At 41.6% G+C, this 22556-nt stretch overlaps 1 protein-coding gene across 2 annotated transcripts in view; it reads right to left on the reverse strand.

Annotated features, from left to right (window-relative positions):
* iqsec1b (IQ motif and Sec7 domain ArfGEF 1b) overlaps positions 1-21648 on the reverse strand; it is a 23421-nt gene extending 1773 nt beyond the window's left edge. The window contains exons 1-12 of one of the 2 annotated variants that reach the window (XM_034079710.2): positions 21367-21648; positions 15773-17028; positions 14823-14984; positions 12524-12646; positions 9902-10068; positions 8524-8663; positions 7808-7837; positions 7529-7654; positions 7339-7438; positions 5138-5299; positions 3945-4121; positions 2096-2145 (exon numbers count right to left, since the gene is read on the reverse strand). In XM_034079710.2, coding sequence (XP_033935601.1) covers positions 2096-2145; positions 3945-4121; positions 5138-5299; positions 7339-7438; positions 7529-7654; positions 7808-7837; positions 8524-8663; positions 9902-10068; positions 12524-12646; positions 14823-14984; positions 15773-17022 — 2487 coding nt within the window. In that variant the 5' untranslated portion in view covers positions 17023-17028; positions 21367-21648. The remainder of the gene's footprint in view (positions 1-2095; positions 2146-3944; positions 4122-5137; positions 5300-7338; positions 7439-7528; positions 7655-7807; positions 7838-8523; positions 8664-9901; positions 10069-12523; positions 12647-14822; positions 14985-15772; positions 17029-21366) is intronic. The other variant, XM_034079711.2, reaches the window with a different exon arrangement.
* Between the last annotated feature and the right edge of the window lie 908 nt (positions 21649-22556).

A 22556-nucleotide genomic window follows, 5' to 3' on the forward strand; every position in this document is an offset into this window, starting at 1 on the left:
TGTGATGAGCCGAGTGAGTTGCTATCACATCTGGTTTCCAAGGTTACAATACCCTTTTTTCACGTGCCCCCATTTTTGAGAGTCGCTAGAACAGAACATCTGAAACGGCAGCCTGTACACAGCACACATATTTGTATTCAAGTCCAGGTTCAGGAAGAGTTTACCATTGTGTGAATATTGCAAAGTGTACACTCAGCAAGACAAACAAAATACATCAGATGTCTTTTATATAATGTCACAGATTAACAAGATCACAAAAAAGTTAAATAAATGAAGCAACTTTTTAAGAGCCATGCACAACATGCAAACTATCGACTACGGTTCATCTAATGCAGGGGTGTCAAACTCAAGGCCCGGGGGCCAAATCCGGCCCGCGACTTCATTTAATGCGGCCCCACAAGAGCTTGCTAAGAATATAATATGTTTATTATACGGTTACATGCTACTTTACAGAAGCAGGTTGCCCATAAACTACATGTCCCACAATGCATCTCAAATTTGCCTTTTTTCTCAATTTGCCTTTTTTCCTTCAAAATATCCTTTTTTTTCTTAGAATTTGCCTTTTTCTCAAAATGTTACTTTTTTTTCTAAATGTCTCTTCTTTTTTTTTTAGTTTTTCCAGAGTTTGGCTTTTCTTTTTAAATAATTTTGTGACATGCACACTGAAGAGACATGCAATTATTTGCCCTAGACTTCTGCTTTCAGACGTATCTGAAAATAATCCAATGCAGAGGCAATCATGTAATATAATAAATGATGTTATATATATTAAATATTTATATATGTATTTTTATATAGTCTTAAAGTTACAACCGGCCCTTTGAGTGAAACCATAACGCTGATGTGGCCCGCGATGAAATTGAGTTTGACACCCCTGATCTAATGTGATTCTACAACACAGGGTTGTAACGCGAACAGCAAGGTGGAGTCCCTTTATGATACACAAAGAACAATAAAGATGGATTGTGAGGATTGAAGCTCCAAAGTGTTGCATTATTTATGTTTGATTAATTATCATACCGTCATTTATTTGACTTGTGTGATCAGAGCTGGGCTATCAGTCGTATTCTCTGCCGACTCAATGACGAGGTATTCCTGTCTTTAAATAACCACAATGACTGACATAATGACAGTAACTCACAATGTTTATTACATGATCAAAATTCATTTGACTTTTGGTAGCTGTAGCCATCAGTGAAAGTAGTAAGCTAATGTTAGGGTTCAAAGACTGAGTGCTTAAAACACAACTCTGTAGAAAGTGCAGGGTCTTCTACTTTGTGGAAGGTATTGACAGAAACAGCGAGTCTCATTTTATATGCTGAATATTGATACATAGTCTCAAAAGCTAATATGATAAGCTAACAGCTAACTTAATTACATTTTGCTTAGGCTAAGTGCCCCAGACATCAGGAACATAATAAATAAGTAAAACATGTATTGATAGCTTTCTTCTTAAAGACCTTGTTCTGGCAACAGCTCAAGATTCAAACTTGCAATGAATAGCTCCAAAATGTTGCTCCCTCTCAAATAATCTTCAATTCAATGAAGCTAGCTACACCTAGCTTGATTGATAGCTACACTTCACCTAGCCATATGCTAATAGCCCTAACGTTTTTACTGGTTACAAAGAGTTTATATTAACCATTTAACATATGCCTTTATGCTAGGTTTCTTTCATTGCACTCAAAGGTCAGGGGTCAATGAAAGGAAGCCCTCCGAGTCGTCACTCCAAACTGTAAGCATGCAGTAGCTGGATCTGACAAAGCATAGCCAGATTCACATCTAGTAAACAAAAAGGGACACAATTCAGAAAATGGATACAAGGCTAGCCCACTACACACGAGGAGGACTCAAACAGGCGCTAACATCGACACAGCCCTAATGTGGGTCAGGAGGATTATTAGTCATGCTGTGTACATCAAGTGTTATCAGCCACAGTGGATCAGCCCAAAGCATGCAGTGACCAAGATGCTCACAACAACAAAAAACACCACCAAAACAGTCAAATAAAAACTACAAAGAAACAGAAAACGTGTGTTCAGAGGGAACAACATAAAGTCGAAGGACAGCTCAGCATCGGTTCAATCCTACTTACTTCCATATTGCTGTCTAGTGATCCTGCACTGCTGCGTCTCCCACGCTTGCCTGGCCAGAACATGCAACATGACAGATTAGACACGCCGGGTTAACACCTGCAGGTGCACATATCTCTTCTAGTGGAGGGGCGCTAGCACCCTAAGGTGACACAAGTGACAGATGACTAACTAGCAGCAGAAAGGGAGAGGGAGGCTGATAAGGAGAGGGAAGAAGCGAAGCACTGCTACGACTCCTAGCCTCTAGGATACGTCAACTTTCATATTTTCTACTCAGCTACTTGAGGCACAGCTGGAAGGACACCCTCGTATTCAGTGAAAACATTCTGACAGCGCTAAAGGGAACCTCTGGCAATATACAGTAACATTTCACATCCATTCACTTGCAAGGCTCACAAGAGACAACAAAAGAAGGATGATCCAAATTGAAGCAGAAAAGGCTGATATGTCCAGATATTTTATCCCAAGTAGGAAAAACAAAGTCCAATGTATGCCATAATTTAACCAAATATGTTATTGACTCTCGTCTTTTGGTAAATATTAAATGTTTTTCTGATCTATGGAGGTCACAAACAACTGTCAAGGGCGTCTTAGGCACTCCAGATACCCAAATGCATTAATGCACAAGCTCAGAAAACGTTTTCCCAACAACGGTCAAGAAAGCTGTCCCTCAAGAGTCACTTTTAAACCAATCAAACCTCAAATGTATTTCAACTGAGTGATGAAGAGGCAAAACTCTCCTAAAGGAAATATCAAGCACCCAGGAAGTGCGTCAGGTATTGAATGAAATGCCTGACATCATTGGGCCCACGATACCTTTTCCCATTGACAAACATTGGGAAGACACGTCTTAATAAAATCAACTTCTGAACACATGAATAACCCTCCTAAAATCACTAGGATCTGACGATGGTAAAACGCTTCAAAGGCCTCCAAAATCCACTCTTGTTGCTCTCTATAAAAGCTGCTAACTAAACGACGTTTCGTCTCAATTCATCAGCACTGAGAAAGCTGTGGTCACTGAATGTGTTTGGCGGCTCTGTCCACCCTGACTCAACCCCACGACATCAGTTCACATTACGACTTAGACGCTCAAATTGATCACAGTGACCTACATGGCGCTCCACTGCCGGCGACGCAGGACAAATAGGTACGAGCCTCCAGTGAATTACCCCTGAGCCCATTAGCAAACACCCATCTCTATTTCCTTCACTGCTCAGAGGCTCTGTTCACTCTGCGTCAGAAGGTCAGTCGCCGTGGCTACCGCCCAACAGCAACTCAGCTTCTGAAGCAGTGGAGACTCGGAGAGGCACGAGGAGAGCAGGAACTTTGATGGCAAACACTGATGGGTTATTCGGAGACATGTGCTGAGCCACGAGGCGACACAGCTGCTGCCAAACCCATTCTGAAGACCTCTACCCCAGACCCATGTGTTTAGCTAGTTCTGAGAGAATAATCAGCATCGTGCATAACAAGAAAAAGCACTATAATAACACTTCTATCAGTTGACGCCAACAGGCAGGAACAGGGAGACAAAAGCCTTGGGTGCAGGCCTCAGTGTACAGTATATATAACTAATGCTGTCGATGTATTGTGATTTTAAAAAGGTGTCTATTACCATCCGGCCGGGGACAACAGCTGGAAAGTTGTCCACAACACTATAAACAAATAAACTGAACAATACAAACTGATAAACTGGGTCAGTTATGGGCCTAGGAAAATATTTCCACAACACTTCCTAGTTTCCTAATCAAATAACATCAGGAGCGAACGGTATAATGCTGGCTTTGGGTATACTTTCGTCTAGCATTAGGATGAGACATGAGTTAGTATGGTATCCCCTGATTTTACCTGCGTCTGAGAGGTCTCGTAGGGAGCTGCTGAGTGCGCTCCTCTTCAAACCTTCACCAGTGGCGTAGCTGTCGTCGAGGCTCCCGCGACTCAGAGACCCGTTTCCCGTGTCCTTCTTCATGGCTGAAGTCTGGGACATGCTGGGCCTCACGACCCCCTTCTGTTTCTCTAGCTCAGCTGTGAAGAAAGAGACACAATGTTAAAGGTCCCCTGTTATACCTTGGTTGGTGATTGGCTACTGGCTACACAAGACAACACATCGTTATGACATCACAAAGTGGCCACAATCTGATCAGCTCATTTTCAGACAGGTTTTTATAGAAATGGATCAAAAAGAGAGAAAATCTTTGTTCCTGACACTTTCAGAGTCTCTTTGCACAGAGGGGACACATGTTGATGTAGAAGAGACATGAAGAAGAGACATGACATGAGACATGACATGACATGAGACATGACATGACATGAGACATGAAGAAGAGGGGACACATGTTGATGTAGAAGAGACATGAAGAAGAGGGGACACATGTTGATGTAGAAGAGACATGAAGAAGTGGGGACACATGTTGATGTAGAAGAGACATGAACAAGAGGGGACACATGTTGATGTAGAAGAGACATGAAGAAGAGGGGACACATGTTGATGTAGAAGAGACATGAAGAAGAGGGGACACATGTTGATGTAGAAGAGACATGAAGAAGAGGGGACACATGTTGATGTAGAAGAGATATGAAGAAGAGGGGACACATGTTGATGTAGAAGAGACATGGAGAAGAGGGGACACATGTTGATGTAGAAGAGACATGAAGAAGAGGGGACACGTGTTGATGTAGGAGAGACATGGAGAAGAGGAGACACATGTTGATGAAGAAGAGACATGTATAAGAGGGGACACATGTTGATGAAGAAGAGACATGAAGAAGAGGGGACACATGTTGATGAAGAAGAGACATGAAGAAGAGGGGACACATGTTGATGAAGAAGAGACATGAAGAAGAGGGGACACATGTTGATGAAGAAGAGACATGAAGAAGAGGGGACACATGTTGATGAAGAAGAGACATGAAGAAGAGGGGACACATGTTGATGTAGAAGAGACATGAAAATGTGAATTTTGCATAATAGGGGGCATTTAGGAGTAAATCCAGACTTTTAAAATAAATATTTAAAAATTAGACGTGAAACTTTTTCTCACATTCTATCCGGTACTTCTCCATCTCTTGGACTTCAGAAATAGATTCTCGCAGATCGTCAGTGAACTTTTTGCGGTCCTGAGGATTTGGTGCATTGAAGTTGATGAGGACTTTGATGTCTGCTCCGGGAATGGCTGACGTCAGACGCACTCCGTTGGGATAATCTAAAGAGTGACGTTATCAACAATTAGCCAAACAAAATATACCTATCACCAGGAGAGTCTGTAGAAGATAGAATTCACTTCTGTTATCTTTCAGGTGTCAGTATGCTTCAAACCAAATGCTTGATTGTTTGATGCTGACTGTCCCTCCATACTTTTCTGATATCAAACTAAGGTTTTCAACCGTTGGTTTGTGGACTACAGTTCTGAAGCCTTTATCATAGTCTTCTTGGTTTTACGCAGTCACCGTTTTGGTAAATAAACCAGGAGTGACAGTAAGGGGTGAAGCTAAGTCAACCAAAGACCAAACAAGACTTTTTAAGGCGACATAAATGTTACAATTCACTAAAAATACACTATGATCGGGACACATTTGATGGATACAATGGCACCATAAACTCTACAGAAACTTTTTTTCCGAGGTCTTACATTTAGAGAGAAATATGGTAATTTTCTCATTGACTTCTATGAAATCAGACTTGTTTTTTTAACCAGTGTCATTGCCCCCTGCTGGCTATGCAAGGTAACTGCACATATGCACTGGCTCTACTATTCAGATCCCGAAGTTGCTGATCATCATCTTTAGTAAGGTCATAAAGAGTGAATTATGGTCCTTTTTTTTGTAGACTTCTATACAATCAGACTTCAGTTTGAACCAGTTTAGTTGCCCCCTGCTGGCTATGCAAAGTTATTGCACATCTGCATTGGCATCACTATTCAAACACTGAGGTTGTGGCCTGGTTCTTATCCTGCTTTGGGGCAATTCTAATCAGCCTTCAAAATGTTTGCCGTTACAAGTGTTTCTCATGCAAACTTGATCATTTCAAGCATACTGACTTCGAGCTTAACCTGTTCAGCCCTGAGCCTGTTTTTCAGGTCTCAGGCTCGAAAATGACATTCCCAGAACAAATGACCATATCTTCCCTTCTAAAAGGGTTAAATTAATAATCTTTTTTCTCAAAGTAATGATAAACCTGTGAGTTTGATGTAGAAGAGTCAGAATCAATATAGATGTTTTTTATTTTAAAGAAAATTCAGATTGAACATAGTAAAAAACTGTAAATTATAGTGTCCGTTCAAAAATAATTTTTTACTTATAGTGAAAACTAACCTTGGATGATGGTAAGGTAGACTAAAAGCTTTAGGAATCCAAAGAACACCATATAATAAGTACCTGTATCAAGATTGATGCAAAACAAGTGACATTTGACCTTTTTAGAGAGGTTTAGAAAAAAAAACTCCACCTCTGAGGTGATTTGGGTGGAAATGGCCGTTTTTACCGTTTCTCTGGAACCCATTGGTCGATTTTGGTGATTGACATCTCTTTTTGACCGTTAGAGCCAATATAATCGAAGGGGAATTTCCCCACTCACACACACGGTAAAACAAAAAGGTGGGGGCTTTGTGCATGCAGGTTTGCATGAGAGTGAAGCTATCTCTCGCTCTGACATCTGGAAACGGAAAAGCAGGTTTATTGCTTATGGATTATCAGAAATCATTTTAAAGGGACACAGACACTTTGGATTAACCTATTAACTTCAGCAGCGTTTTTATCGTTTTAATGCCATTGAAGACCACTTTTGACCAGACAACGACCAAGGTGAGCCATGTTGCCGATTTTAGCTACCTAGCCCCACATGTTTTGATGTCTGTTCTTGTTAATAGCTTCGCGAGTTCTTATCATGGAGTGATGATGTATGTACCCATCGATTCTGTGTCATCTCACGATCAGATCGATGATCAGCTACGATAGGTAATAAGGGTGTTATGAGTGAGTTTCTGTGCAACACACCGTTAGCATTTTTTGCTCGTGGCTAATTCATAGGCTCAGCGCTAGCGTTGTGGGTTTACAAAAAAAAAAAAGATCAGTTAGCTGAGTTTCTTCCCGTTACATGGATATAAAACATTCATAGTTTATTGAATATTAAGATGCCCTCAGACGCTGTGTCCTGCAGCTTCCCCCCCCCCCCCCCGGTATGGGGGTGCTGTGTAGAAGAGGTTAAGCAAAACTCCAACCCAAACCCTAACCCCATTGCACTTACACTGATTCTCAAAGATTAGCACTTGCATGCCATAAAGTGAGAAGGACTGCCGAAAGCTGTACGTCACAGAGTTCTTCTTCTTTTGGAAAATCTTAGTGACCTATGAAAAAGAACATGGCATATACAGAGGTGAGACTCTTTTCACTCCAAGTGTGTTTTCAGTTTGTTGAATGAATAATGTCTTCCTCACCACTAGCAGGTCATTGAAGAGGAAGATCTCCCGTTGGTGGACACCCAACTTTTGTGGTTTGTTAGGGTCGGGTACTTCAAAAAGTCTGCAGTAACAGACCAGTCTCCGGTGTGGTAAGGATAGCACCTGCACAAATACAGCCTCATTTCCTTAGTATAACAGTTATATACTTTATGCCTTTCAAAATGTTTGTTGTCTGCTCCATCGAGCCTTTGGGGATATATTACAAATACCTCCACTCAACCCTAAGAAGTAGTCGACAGAAAGAGAAATACTTACGCAGCCCAGACCGTGGTGCAACGAGCCAATCTATGGAGGGAGATTCATTTTACAAGGATCAGTACACACATAATATGGAAACGTTAAAATTCACCATACATCAAAGAAAAGACATTCCACTTAATGTTCCACAGGAAAAATGAGCCAAACTTTAAATCAGGAAAACTAGTTTCATGGATCACGGGGCAAACATTTACGCATTCCTCGCATTCATCTTTTACAGTACGTTGTGTTTCCAATGTTCGCAACGCTCTATGATCACAACTGCTTCAAGGTCCCTTGGACTCCTGCCGAAGTGTGTCACCAAAGTGGAGTTAGTTTGATAAATAAGGGTATTAATGGACCTGAAACGAAGCGTATGGTTTCAAGTAAACACCTTCAAGATAATGTGGTGTGTTTATATCGTTTATTATTACAGAGCTTGTCAGACCGCACTTTTTCTCGTCTGGCTCTTAGGGCAAAATACACATTACAGTCATTCAGCATGAAGGTCTCCGGCCTTGAAGAATTGATGTGTCACACAGCGGAGAAAGAAGTTTCATGTTAAGAATGCTCTTTTATTTATTTTTCGTTTTTAGACATTGTTGGCCATGAATAAGCCAGCTCTCTGCGACAGCTCAGAGGCACGTTGGGTCATTTAGTTCTGCATGCTCCTGAATGGAGGGTAAGATAAAAGTGGTCACACTCTACGTGAAGAAGCCCAAGGGCAGACTTACCGGCTTCTTCCCAACAATGAGTTTTTCCACTTTCTGAACCTGGGACATGTGGTCTTCATTAGTTTTGAGCTCTCGCTTGCGAATCCGCTCATATATCCCTACCAGCATCTCTCGGGGGATGTCTTCCCCATCATCCACCCCTGTAAGAAGAGGAGAAAAGAGAGAAAAAACAGACGGATTAATGATTAATTCAGATATTTATGAGAGTTGATGAACCCCTGAGTTTACTTGCTGCAGCGTTGCACACATCTCTGACAGAACAGAAAGAAATGTCCTTCAGAGCTCTCTAAGGACGAGCATCCACTCAATACTGTACTTTAATTACTCACACTCCACCAGGCGGAGAAATTAGTTAGCTATGCCACAAAGCCCCTGCTAATACCCTCGAAATCTGTTCAGGGCAACTCAAAAGTGGTTTTTGCCTCAACAGCAAAGCTTTTTTGGCGTTGAAAATTAAATACCTTTTTGACACGGCTATTAATCAAGGCAATATGCATGCACAAAACTCCATTTAGAGTTAATATTTATCCCTGAAGCTGCATATCAGTGTCTAAAGGCAATATTGGCTTTGTGACAGTCAGCTGGATACGGTGCAGGACGAGAGGACAAAGTACACTACAAAAACTTGAAATCTAGTCAGAATATGCCTCTACACCTGATATAAGACACAATAACTTCAGAAGTACTGCAGTGAGATATCGGGTTTTGTTTTTAGACAATGCATCGTCTGTCCGTCCTGGGAGAGGGATCTCTCCTCTGCTGCTCTCCCTGAGGTTTCTCCCATTGTTTCCCCTTAAACTGTGGGTTTTCTCTGGAAGTCTTTCCTTGTACGATGTGAGGGTCTAAGGACAGAGGGTCTAAGGACAGAGGGTCTAAGGACAGAGGGTGTCGTTTTTCTCATACTGATATTCTGAACAATCTGTGCTGTTGTATTTGCTGTAAAGTGTCTCTACTGTAGGCTAATTTGATTATATGTACAGCACTTTGGCTCGACCAAACATCGTTTATAAATGTGCTATATAAATAAAACTTGATTTGATTTGATTTGATTTGATCTTGTTAAGTCAACAAATCTTATTTCAAAACACATATTATTATTTTTTTTAGAAAATCACCAACTAACATCAGAAAACTGAAAACTTCTGAGCATTTGCGGCTTATATTGTAACACAACATTACTGATTCTGGTCAAATATAGTTCAAAATTAGTTCTCCCAGCTAATTAGAAGATCTGATTTATCTAAATATCCCTTCTTATTTCAAGAAATCTTACCAAGCTAATTTATACTTGTTCTATTTTTGTGCACATTTCAAGTGAAAACAACTTGTTTTCATTATTGTTTAATTTGTTTTTGGAGCAGCATTTTTTCCAGTGTACCTCGAAGGTTTTTCACAAAGTCCTCCAGCTTCATCTTCCTCTCTGGCTTCACGTTGGGGCTGTACATGTCGGTGTTGAGGAGGATGATGGCGAAGGCAAGGATGAAGATGGTGTCGGGGTTCCTGAACTGTCGCACCACTCCAGGGTTACAGATGCAGTAACGTTGGCTGTGAAGAGAATATCAGACACAGAAAATATTAAGGGCGAACTCCACTGAAATGGCAAGAAATACTGTATACATTACATTGTGTTGTGTACACGTTAAATGTTTGTTTTTCCATGTATTGTGTCTTGATATTTGTCTATGATGATGTTACACATGGAGCTGCTGTGATGCAAGTCAAATTTCAGACTTGATCTGACCATTAAAGTATTATCATATTGTATCATATCGTATCGTACATTACTTTGTGTTTGTCCTGTGGTCAAAATTGTATTTAGCAAACTTTGGAATCTTAAGTATTTTCTGCCGTGATCAACGTTGTTTCGTTGTGTTTGATGAGCTTTGGTGGAGAAATATCTGTGTTTGCAGGCACTAAAATATATTTCATTTTATTACATGTCTGAGTTGAATACTGAATTCTGATTGGTAAATTTGGACATTCCAGGGGTCGCTAATTTTCACTAATAGACTGTTGCTAATGAGAACAGACTGTTGCTAAGGAGAACAGACTGTTGCTAAGGAAAGGAAAGTCAGTCATATCAATGCGCAGAAAGAGGTCCGTTCAATTCAACGTCTGCTGTGGATTTCTCCAACAATTTAATTTCTTGATAACAAAAAAGATATTATCAAGTTTGGTTGACTACTTTACTAACTTACATTGCTAATGGTTGACAGAAAGCCTTGTTCAAAAGGGGGAAGGGACACATTTTAAATTGTTCTTCAGTCATCAGTACATCATTGTCATTGACTTGGAATTGTTGTGTGATTCCAAAAGAAGCAACTAGATGCCGTTTCCACTAATACATCCAAAATGTACATTAAAATGTTGACAGTTGACTGTGTATCATTTAAAGTTATAATTTATTACAAACAGTGATGAGAAATACAATGTTAGATCTATCTATCTATCTATCTATCTATCTATCTATCTATCTATCTGTCTGTCTGTCTGTCTGTCTGTCTGTCTGTCTGTCTGTCTGTCTGTCTGTCTGTCTGTCTGTCTGTCTGTCTGTCTGTCTGTCTGTCTGTCTGTCTGTCTGTCTGTCTGTCTGTCTGTCTGTCTGTCCGTCCGTCCGTCCGTCCGTCCGTCCGTCCGTCCGTCCGTCCGTCCATCCATCCACCCACCCACCCATCCATCCATCCATCCATCCATCCATCCATCTATCTATCTATCTATCTATCTATCTAACCAACCAACCAACAGGAAGTTCACCTTTAAAGGAAAAAGCATCAGTACAAATCGTTTTATAGATGCAAAATTAATCGGTATCCTTCCCTATTAGTTCCACTCATGGGCAGGAATATCAATATTGATGTTAAAGTAAGGTCTCAAAGCCTCAAGTCAACAGACCAATGATCCAGCACCACATTAGACTGTCGATACAGCCTGCGCCATCACACAGGATGTTAAACTGCTCTCTGAGTCACCATAAAGATGCTCTGATCATATCTTTACTGCAGGCAAGCACCAGATGATCAGTTATTGTTAACTCCCTGTTACAGTGACTGTTTACTGAGATGACATGTCCTTGTTCAGCAGATGTTCTGTGGGCATGAGAGCACCTTTTCTACCTGAGGTTAGGAGGAAATAAACGAGTTACAAACAACATCCATCAGCAGCCCTGAGGGAGGTTTCCATCAACTTTAAGAACATATCTCTAAATGATTATTTTGTAATGATCTGGACGAACACAGCCTGGGTTTTAAGGGCTTTACACTGATGTACTTAAACCCGAAAGAGTGTTAAGGACACTGACTTTGTGGTATCGACTCGATATACATGATAGACCTGGTGCAAAGCTATCTTGTACTATCTTCTATTCATACACCCTCGGCCTGTTTGTGTTTTTATCATGTTCTGTCTTTTCGGACGTGTAATTAGCTAAAGTTTTGTTGTTTATTGTTATCAGACATTGATACTACAGATTATTCAATTATTATTTAAATATTTCGTTTAGTTATTGCATTCATTTGTATAGTACTGTATCATGTCTGTATCATCTTTTGTTTCATTTGTATTTTCTTTGGTTTTACACGCTCGAAAAAATAAATAAACTAAACTAAACTAAACTGTTGCTTTTATCTCTTAGAATAGTTAACACATTGTACGGTGTCCTTGGGTGTCATGAAAGGCGCCCTAAATAAAATGTATTATTATTATTATGGTAGATACTTCACATGGCGATGAACCCTCTAACAATCATCCTGTCACATTATCCTGAATTGGTCGAATTTGAGACCGAATGGAGTGATTCCAAAAACCCAGAAATAAGTCAGCATTTTACGTGTTTGTAGCTCGATGTCTGAAATAAGGTCTGTGGTTCACACAAGCTTTAGAGATTGGCATGTTTTGTTCTACAACGTAAAATAAGTCAGTAAGTTCCTCACTGGTGAATATCCGTTGATTCTTTGTGTTGTAAAAACAAGCATTTGCTAACAATATGTCATGAGTTTCCCACCTGTACGCCTCTATGAGCCGCTCCACCTTCTGAGCTTCTCCCTGAACTCTGATGTGCGCCTGAAATTTCCTGAGCGCTTCGTCCAGCTCCATGCTCGAGAAGTCCATTTCATCCACCACACAGCTGGAGGACACGACACACATTAATGGCAGTCAGTTTGGATAGGAAAATACACAATCCTTTCAAAAGGGAATAACTGGCTAAAGGTGTGAGAGCATATTTATCTGCTAGAAATAAAGACGGCTACAGTGCCTTAGTTATTATCGTGAGAGTCAACTAGCCAAGTTCTTAATACTATTCCTTCCATTTTAACTTTTGATATTTAAGTATATTTTACTGCGTACACATTTACTTGTGCTTCTATTCACATATTGTCACGCTGTTATGGTGATCAAGTTATGAAACAGTTTACTTATTTACCCAGCCAGTATACAGAAGGCACACTGGTTAGATTTCTGATTCTGGCAACTGGAGGAAAATAGAACATTTGAAACAAATAATCATGATATTCAAACTTGTTTACACACAACGTCTGAGCTGATGCCACCAGGATGAATTTAAGGCCAATGTCACTGTGGACTGACGGCTTCGGGCCTTGTACTAATTGCACATGTGGTTTTATTTTGAAAAGTGTTTCCCTTTCCCCATGTCTGTTACTCCTGATTATGTTCACCTGGTGCCCTGTGTTGTCTCCCCCCCCCCCTCCTGTGTCTAATTGCTGATTAGTGTGTGGGTATTTAGGCTGTTTCCCTGTCTGTGTTGGCTGGTAGTGTCACGATTCTCATGTTATGTCACGTTTGTAGTTTTGTCTGTGTTGGTGTTTTTCTTGTCTTTGGGTTTCCTGTTTTATTGTGTAAAGTGTTCACCCCCGTTTCCTGCCTGTCTGCTTTCTGTCTGTTTCCCTCCCTGATTACCCGATTGTGTTCACCTGTTGTCCTTGTGTTTCTCCTCCCCTGCCCAGCTGTGTCTTGTTCTGTGATTACCCTTCTGTGTATTTAGTCTAGTCTTCCCCTGTGTTCCATGTCGGTTCATTGTTTCCCCTCCATGCCATTCCACGGTCTGTGTTCCTTGTGCTGCTTTGGATATTTTGGATTCTGCCTTGTTTTTGCCACAGCTTTATTATTTAATAAAGCTCGCTTTTCGTTATTCTGCATTTGAGTCCTACCTGCTTCACCCATTCCTAACAGGTAGTGTGTGTGAGATCCTGGTGGTGGCTGGTGGCTGTGTTCACGTGGGCAGCAGATTGAGGCTGTGTCATATGTCTATGATGTAATAAATGCCCACACCGGGTTGTATTTTGGACGTTCTGCCTCCTTGCTTGGTCGGGCCGCTCAATTGTCGGCGTCATAACTAACTAAACTAACCCTAACCCATAAACTCCTGACAACAATATCTGGCTTTATAGTTGACAAATGCTCCATTCACTTCATCAGGTTTCACTGTCTGCGGTTTGGTGTTTGGTGGTGAGGTTTTAAGCCAAAAACAGCTGCTTTCTGCTGGAAAGGACTTCCATGACAGCAGTTAGACTGAAACAGCAAAACAAAGAACAAGGACTTGAATGAAAGCAAAAAGCTCCATAGAGATGATGATTACTGGATTGCCAGGTGATAATGATGTATGGATTTGTCTCCACACAACCCTAACCCTAAGCCTTGTTCATTACCCAAATATTGGACGTAAGTTAATGCCTGACTTTTACCTATAATGGAGCATATTTCAACTGTGACACTTTTACTTAAATAAAGAACTTTCTTCCAACACTGAAGTAAGGATTATATCTCCAGAGCCCTTATATCTTGCATGTCAGGATTAATAGAAGTTTTCTCAAGGAGCCCTTTAGATATGCCTGTCAAACTGACAAAGAAGGACCTTTTCTGGCCTTATCCTCCACAGAATCTCAATGGGCTCCGATAGTGCTGCTGCGCCTCAAGTGTGTTTCAGATAAATCTGTCTGGTCTAAAGCGTAACGTAAAGGTTTGATAATCACTGCTGGGAAAAACAAGAACTTTATGACTTCACTCTTTCGCTTTAAAAGGACTGAGAAATATAAAAGAGTGTGTGTTTATCTGAGCATCACAGCAATTTTCTTGAGTAGGATCTATTTCTGTAACTTGAGTCATTATGCAGTTCTCAGAAACTTTGAAGACGGTTTCAATGAGTCCCGATTGCAAGCTGGAAACCCTATTTGCAATTAAATGGTGATATTTATGCTCCCAAAAGGAAGATAACATACAAGCCAAATCAAAAGACGGTTTAATGTGTCATAGAGTACGTAGAAAACTATTCGGTGCACACTCACTCGAGGACATCTCGGTTGAACTGCTTCTGTCTGTTACCCAGGAACTCGCCAATCATCTGCCTGCTCAAGCCTTTCCTCTGCAGCAGGAAGTGAGCCACGCCCACCGGAGTGTCGGGAACAAAGTTTCGATCTATCAGATACTGGATGCCTTTTTCTGGTTTCCTGGAGAGAGAGAGAGAGAGGGGGGGGAGAGGGAGAGAGAGAGGTGAGGACACAATCCAAATCTGAGATAATCCAATTGAGGCATGGGATTGAGGAAGAGTGGAGGTAGAACTGGATTTAGACTGAGAGTGGAGGTTGAACTGGATTTAGACTGAGAGTGGAGGTTGAACTGGATTCAGACTGAGAGTGGAGAGGAGGGAAGAACTTTTTCTCCAATAGTGTTAATTGCAAATGATTAAAAGGAACTTCATGGCTGGCTCTGATAGAAACCAAATCGTTCATGATTAAACGGTTGAGATGAATCACTCTGCATTCAGTGAAGCAGGATGAGTCACTGGCTGAGTTTGAATCTTAAGTAAAACAGATCGTTAGTCGTGTTTCACTATCACTGCCCATTCATCAAGAAGAAGAGCTTTACGTGTCATAAGTAATGGACCGTCATTTACATAACCTCTGTCCCTCATTGGCTTTGTAATGGGTGATGCTGTCATTCTGAAGCTAAAAGTACAATGTAAGCAATTGTCTTAATGTACATTATTTAATTTCATATTCTGTTCTTGTACACATCCCATATTCTCTTGACATGTATATAGACTTTTTGCACTACTTTTTATTTTGTATTTTTGTATTGTATTATATGTGTTGCATTGTGGGAGGAGCTCAGGTCAGAAGAATTTCATTGCCATTTCGACACTGTAGCTTTTTGCACATGACAATAAAACCTTTGAATTGTGTCTAGAAGAGTCTGTCTCTGTGTTCATGGACCTTGTGTTGTGGAATGTACATACTTGTTGAAGAGGTTCAGGCCTATGCGGTAGTGTCTCTTTCGGATGATGTCGTTACTGAATGCCGGTGAATCCCAGCTGTTGCGAGTCTCTTTGTGGTACGTCTGCTTGCTGAGCGTCTGCTCCCTCAGGCTGTCTCTGGACGAGGACTCGGAGCTGCAGTTGATGGTGTCGTTGGAGTTGGACGTGCTGTTGATGCTGTCGTTGTCACCGTCAGAGAAGTCGGATTCGGACTTGCTCTGACGGTTTGCGGTGCCATTGATGGCCAGATGGGCCTCCAGTTGTCGTGGCCGATGACGAGGGGCTTCTTCTTCCCTTGAAGGCCCTCTTGGTGGCCGAGTGTGGGTGATTTGTTTTGGGCTGCTCTGCTGATTAGTGACGCTTCGCTCGTAGACGTTCTGTCTCTTCAAAGAGCTTCTGTCAGAACGATCGCTGAGTTCCACCGAACTATCGCTTGGAGGCTCGATGGTCAGTAAGGGAAGGTGATCTCCCCTCAATCGCTGCTCTTGGCACTCCAGAGACGGTGTACTTCGGCAGCTGGTGTCCGTATCTCCTTTTTCATCCTTATGAGCCAGTGACCAGTAGTCCTGGGAAGAGTTGAGGGAACGCTGGCGCAAGTCTGACTCTGTGCTGGAGGGTCGATCCACCGATTGAGACAAGGGAAGAGGCGGTGTCAGTTCTTCTTCATCGATGTAGAGGGTGACGTCGCTGTAAGACGCCCTCATCTCATCCAGTTTGCGGTGATCTGACGCACCGTGAGAAAGTTTCATCTGGCAACCGGCCTCCCTGTCGATATCCGGGAGGCCTCTCACTGGCTCTGACTCGTCACCATGCAGACTGCGACAGTTCAGAGCATCGTCTATGGACTCAGCCAGAGATTTAACCTGCCTGGAGAAGGCATCTTCCAGTTCTGTGATAGCGTCTGTGAAGTCGCTCTGAGTTGTTGGAGTCTTTGCCTGAACACCCATCTCTCCATCGTGCTCTGACTGCACCAACGCACCGAGTTTTGTTCCATCGTCTGTTAGAGAGACCTTCTTTCCTTCGAAATAGGAGCTGTGGACTTTTTCAGGTCCTTCAAAGGAAAACTGCATTCTCATATTTGATAGGACGATCCGTCTGGACATACGGTTCTCAGACATAGAACTTCTAAGACGTTCAAAGTTCTTGTTCATCTGGTACTGGCGGAAAGCCGTCTGGATGGTGCGGGCTGCATGCCGGGTTATGAAACGCCCACCATATTTCCTCTCTAGCATCTCCACCTGCAGGGAGAGAAGAACGGTTGGTGAAATAATGCAACTGCAACTAACTGGAAGCAGTGTGGATAGTCCCTAGCTGCTTCGTTATGGCAACAATAACCAGAGATGGGAAGTAGTGGAGTACAAATACTTTGTTACTGTACTTAAGTACATTTTTTTGGTATCAGTACTTTACTCCACTACTTATTTGACGACTTTTTACTTTTACTTACTCACAAATACCTGTACTTTCTACTTCTCACATGTTGAACACAAATACCTGTACTTTCTACTTCTTACTTGTTGAACACAAATACCTGTACTTTCTACTTCTCACATGTTGAACACAAATAACTGTACTTTCTACTTCTTACATGTTGAACTCAAATACCTGTACTTTCTACTTCTTACATGTTGAACTCAAATACCTGTACTTTCTACTTCTTACATGTTGAACTCAAATACCTGTACTTTCTACTTCTCACATGTTGAACCCAAATACCTGTACTTTCTACTTCTTACATGTTGAACTCAAATACCTGTACTTTCTACTTCTTACATGTTGAACTCAAATACCTGTACTTTCTACTTCTCACATGTTGAACCCAAATACCTGTACTTTCTACTTCTTACATGTTGAACTCAAATACCTGTACTTTCTACTTCTTACATGTTGAACTCAAATACCTGTACTTTCTACTTCTTACATGTTGAACACAAATACCTGTACTTTCTACTTCTTACCCGTTGAACACAAATACCTGTACTTTCTACTTCTTACATGTTGAACTCAAATACCTGTACTTTCTACTTCTCACATGTTGAACTCAAATACCTGTACTTTCTACTTCTTACATGTTGAACTCAAATACCTGTACTTTCTACTTCTCACATGTTGAACTCAAATACCTGTACTTTCTACTTCTTACATGTTGAACTCAAATACCTGTACTTTCTACTTCTCACATGTTGAACTCAAATACCTGTACTTTCTACTTCTTACATGTTGAACTCAAATACCTGAACTTTCTACTTCTCACATGTTGAACTCAAATACCTGTACTTTCTACTTCTTACATGTTGAACTCAAATACCTGTACTTTCTACTTCTTACATGTTGAACTCAAATACCTGTACTTTCTACTTCTCACATGTTGAACTCAAATACCTGTACTTTCTACTTCTTACATGTTGAACTCAAATACCTGTACTTTCTACTTCTCACATGTTGAACTCAAATACCTGTACTTTCTACTTCTTACATGTTGAACTCAAATACCTGTACTTTCTACTTCTCACATGTTGAACTCAAATACCTGTACTTTCTACTTCTTACATGTTGAACACAAATACCTGTACTTTCTACTTCTTACATGTTGAACACAAATACCTGTACTTTCTACTTCTTACATGTTGAACTCAAATACCTGTACTTTCTACTTCTCACATGTTGAACTCAAATACCTGTACTTTCTACTTCTTACATGTTGAACTCAAATACCTGTACTTTCTACTTCTTACATGTTGAACTCAAATACCTGAACTTTCTACTTCTCACATGTTGAACTCAAATACCTGTACTTTCTACTTCTTACATGTTGAACTCAAATACCTGTACTTTCTACTTCTCTCATTTCCCAAACAGCTGGTTCCTTTAGTCTGAATGTGTGTTTGGTGCGTGATCATTATTCTTTAGAGTCATTGCGTGCCTATTGGTTGGAACACGATCCGTGTATCCATCACTTCCTGGTCTTCTCTAAAGAAGAGGGACCAATGGAAACGTTGTCATGTTGCCGTTGTTCAGCATGGAAACATTCATTAGCTAACAATGACTTTATTGTTCTATTGATATAAAGGGAGGTCAGGTACTCTTTAAAGCAGCTGCTAGTTATGGGTACTTTTTACTGAAGGACACTTCAAAGCCTCTTTACTTTCACTTGAGTAAAGAAGTTTAGTCAGTACTTCTACTTTTACCAGAGTATTTTTAAACACGAGTTTCTGTACTTCTACTTGAGTAAAGGATGTGTGTACTTTTGCCATCTCTGAAAATAACCTTGTATGTATTCTCTGTAATGACAAAACTGATGATAGCAACCCCAAACATGGTCCATGTTACTTTACCCAGAATGATAAAAAAGTGTGGCACTCCAGTTATTTGATACTTAGGTCACGTAAGGACTACTAGGAGCCAGATGAAGATCTAGTCAATAGTCCTTGATTTATGATTATAGTGTCAAGCCTTAAGAGGGTAAGTGTTGGTGACAAAATAAAGGGTTTTGTTTCGTGCATTACTTAAAATAACCGTCCATTTAGAAAATGAACTCTCAAACAAAAGCTGCTTTCACCTGCCAACAAAGAATATCTATTACCTTTTGAAACATGTTTTAGATAGAATGAAGAATGGTGCTGCCGTCTCATCTGCTTTTCTTAAAAACTAAAAGAGAGCGATGATGGCAGTTTAAAAATGGCTGGAATCTGGGGTTTATTCGTTGCAAAAACACTAGGAAGAAAAGGAGGAAGATGGACGATGTTGAAGTGGGATGTGAACCCAGTTCTACCAATAAACTGGAAATGGCCAAAATAATGATGAGGAATTGCTCTCGGAAGATTTATAAGAAAAATATGATAATAGTTTGAGACTGCAGAACTGTTGGAAGTAAAACATGACCTTAAATATACCAACATTAAGATGTAGTAAAGAAATTAAAGATAACTTTTCACACAGTTTTCTATCTGGACTGACGGAGTAGGACGTCATTAATGTGAGGCCAGCGGACTCAATATTTCCACAAGAGATTAATGGCGCATTTCCACTGCAGCGGGTAGCCCCGTTCAAGCGTCCTTAATCGTCCTCAAGCGGCCAGGCCAGTTTTTGGTGGCCTTTCCATATAGCGTAGCGCCGGCTAGCGGGTACTTTCCCCCTCTTTTTCCGGCCCCATCAAATCGTGGTTCTATCAGGCCAGGGCTGAACTAGTGACGTCAACACTCTCGACTGCTGATTGGTCGGAGAGAATCGTCACAAGATCGCGTGCGAGATCATCCATAGCATCGCATATATATCTAGAAGCAAGCTTGCAGCATTTTTATACCCAGCATTTTTGTAAACGGAGGAGCTACAAAAATGGCAACGTCAAAGAAAAGCACACCGTGGTCGACCGAGGAGGTGACGACGTTCCTACATCTCATTGGGGATGATAAAATCCAGCGGGAGCTCGACGGGAGCCCCGCCTACACTGCGGTGCTACCCCAGGTCCTAAACTGTAATGGCAATGCGCCACGGCCTCGGACGGCCAGCGAGGCAGCCTGAGGCCTGAGCGAGGACGCTTAGGGACGCTTAAACGGGGCTACCCCGCTGCAGTGGAAATGTGCCATTAGACCAGAACAGTAGCCTCCCCTCCAATAAGCTCCAAGTTTCACTGCCTAACAAGCATCCTCTTCCTGTGTCTTTCCAAACAGATGCAGTTGATAAAGCCCCAAGAAGTTTTATTTAAATTGTTTGACCACGCCTCCTTCTGACATAATATTGTAATAACAGGTACTATACAACCTCAAGGCAATGTAATATCTATATTTCCTTTCTCTTGTATTCATTTGGATTGCATTTGAGGTAATCCAAATTAACAGAAAGTAATCAGGTAACATTATTTTTATATTTAAAGGTCTCCTATTATACTATTTGTAGGCTTATATTATAGGTCTCAGATATATAAAAAACATGCCTATGAAGTACCAAACAGATCGCCCATGCCACACCTCTCTGTTTCAGCCTGTTAGAGAAGTGCTGATTCGTGGTCTGTAGCTTTACATGCAACCAAGCTGCTGCTGGCCCCTCTGGAGCATCTGCATGAGCTCTCCTCTGTGAAGAGAGAGGTTTCCACCCAGATACTCAGCTAAATGCTGCCGTGATTAAATTATGTTCCAAGGTTTCAAGGATTATTTCTGAAACAGTAGCAAATCTGGATCAGCTCCGTTGTACCCCCATTTTTAGAGATTTGGGTACTGAGGAAAAAAGAGATGATTGTATTTTCTGACACTGCGAATCTCCTGACACACATTTTTATATTTATGTATAAAAGACATCAAAAAGTGCATACAGTAATTGTAACGGATTACATTTTAAAGTAACCCTCCCAGCCCAGTATCATGACATGTATCTGTGTCTCCTCACCTGCTTAGCATGCAGGTCAGCTGACAGCTCATAGCTCTCGGAGGTACACGTTTTAGTATAGAATATAATCCTTTATTGCCATTATATATACCGGTACAATGAGATGCGTAGGGCTACTTCTTTTTTTAAGGTGCCATCAAAAATACAAAAAAACAAAGAAGCATCTTGACATGTATCCGTGTAAGCCTCCTCACCTGCTTGTCCTGCAGGTCAGCTGACAGCTCATAGCTCTCGGACAGCGAGCGCGAGCGTTTGATGGCCTCTTCCTCTGCCTGCTTGCGGAGTATGGACTGTGAATGCTGCAGTTTGGGTCGACGGGGCCTCAGGTGTCCCGGCAGCAGGATGTGTCCGTAGATCTGGCTGCTGTCCAGGTGGCTGCTGTGGGTCACTGGGATGCAACCATAGCCACTGCTGGGGTCCACTGAGGCGCCCAACTCGCTGCCTGGAGCATCACCTTCCACACTGCAACAAACAGAAACAACAGTGGGTTAATATGCTGAGTCATTCTCCTTTTGCTGTGTGTTAAAGCAAGGGGCACGTGACAGATGGGAGAAGTGAACTTTGATACTACTGGCAGCGTATAAATATGAGTGAAAGCATTTATAGCAGAAGACTGAGAGCTCCCTTTACACATTTCCATCACAATGCAGACAAGTCATCAGCTGAGAATACCACTGGATCTTGATTCAAAGAAAACTAAAGAGGACCGTTTCTGCTGATGTTCAGGTGTATATCAGTATGTACTGTAGTGTCTCTACTTTAGAGACACTACAGGCCCCCCCCCCCGTGAAAAATGTTGAGATTTTTTTTAGGAGCGGGGCTAGTCCTGGTGGGCTACCCAGGCTGAGTGACAAGGTGGCATCCAGGAAACTGAAATTTGCAGGTCACTGCCATCGACACCAGGAACTTCCAGCTGGCAAGTTAGTACTCTGGGAGCCAACACACGGGCACCGACCAAGAGTGCGCCCCACGCCAACATACGTGGAGGTGCTGAGGAAGGATGTGGGGGTGGAAAGCTCCACAGAGCTGGCCGGGTGTATGGAGGACCGTGAGGATTGGCGAACCCGTTGGCAAACTCGTCTAAGGACGACCTAGTAGTAGTAGTCCTTGATTGGCTCAAGTTCACACCTTTTTAGGGGCGGGGCTAGTGATGTTGTCCCGGGGATGCTTAGGAGTTGATAAAGGAGATAATTCCACTGACGTCATCATTTGATTACAAAAGTGGGTCTGGACTCGCGCCCATAGAGGCTGTTTACCAGTATAATGGCTCCCCCCAAAGTATCATTTATGGGTGGCTCCCCCCAAAGTATAATTTATAAGTGGCTCCCCCCAAAGTATAATTTATAAGTGGCTCCCCCCAAAGTATCATTTATGGGTGGCTCCC

The sequence above is a fragment of the Pseudochaenichthys georgianus genome, unplaced genomic scaffold, assembly GCF_902827115.2.
Source record: "Pseudochaenichthys georgianus unplaced genomic scaffold, fPseGeo1.2 scaffold_701_arrow_ctg1, whole genome shotgun sequence".
NCBI classification, from domain to species: domain Eukaryota; kingdom Metazoa; phylum Chordata; class Actinopteri; order Perciformes; family Channichthyidae; genus Pseudochaenichthys; species Pseudochaenichthys georgianus.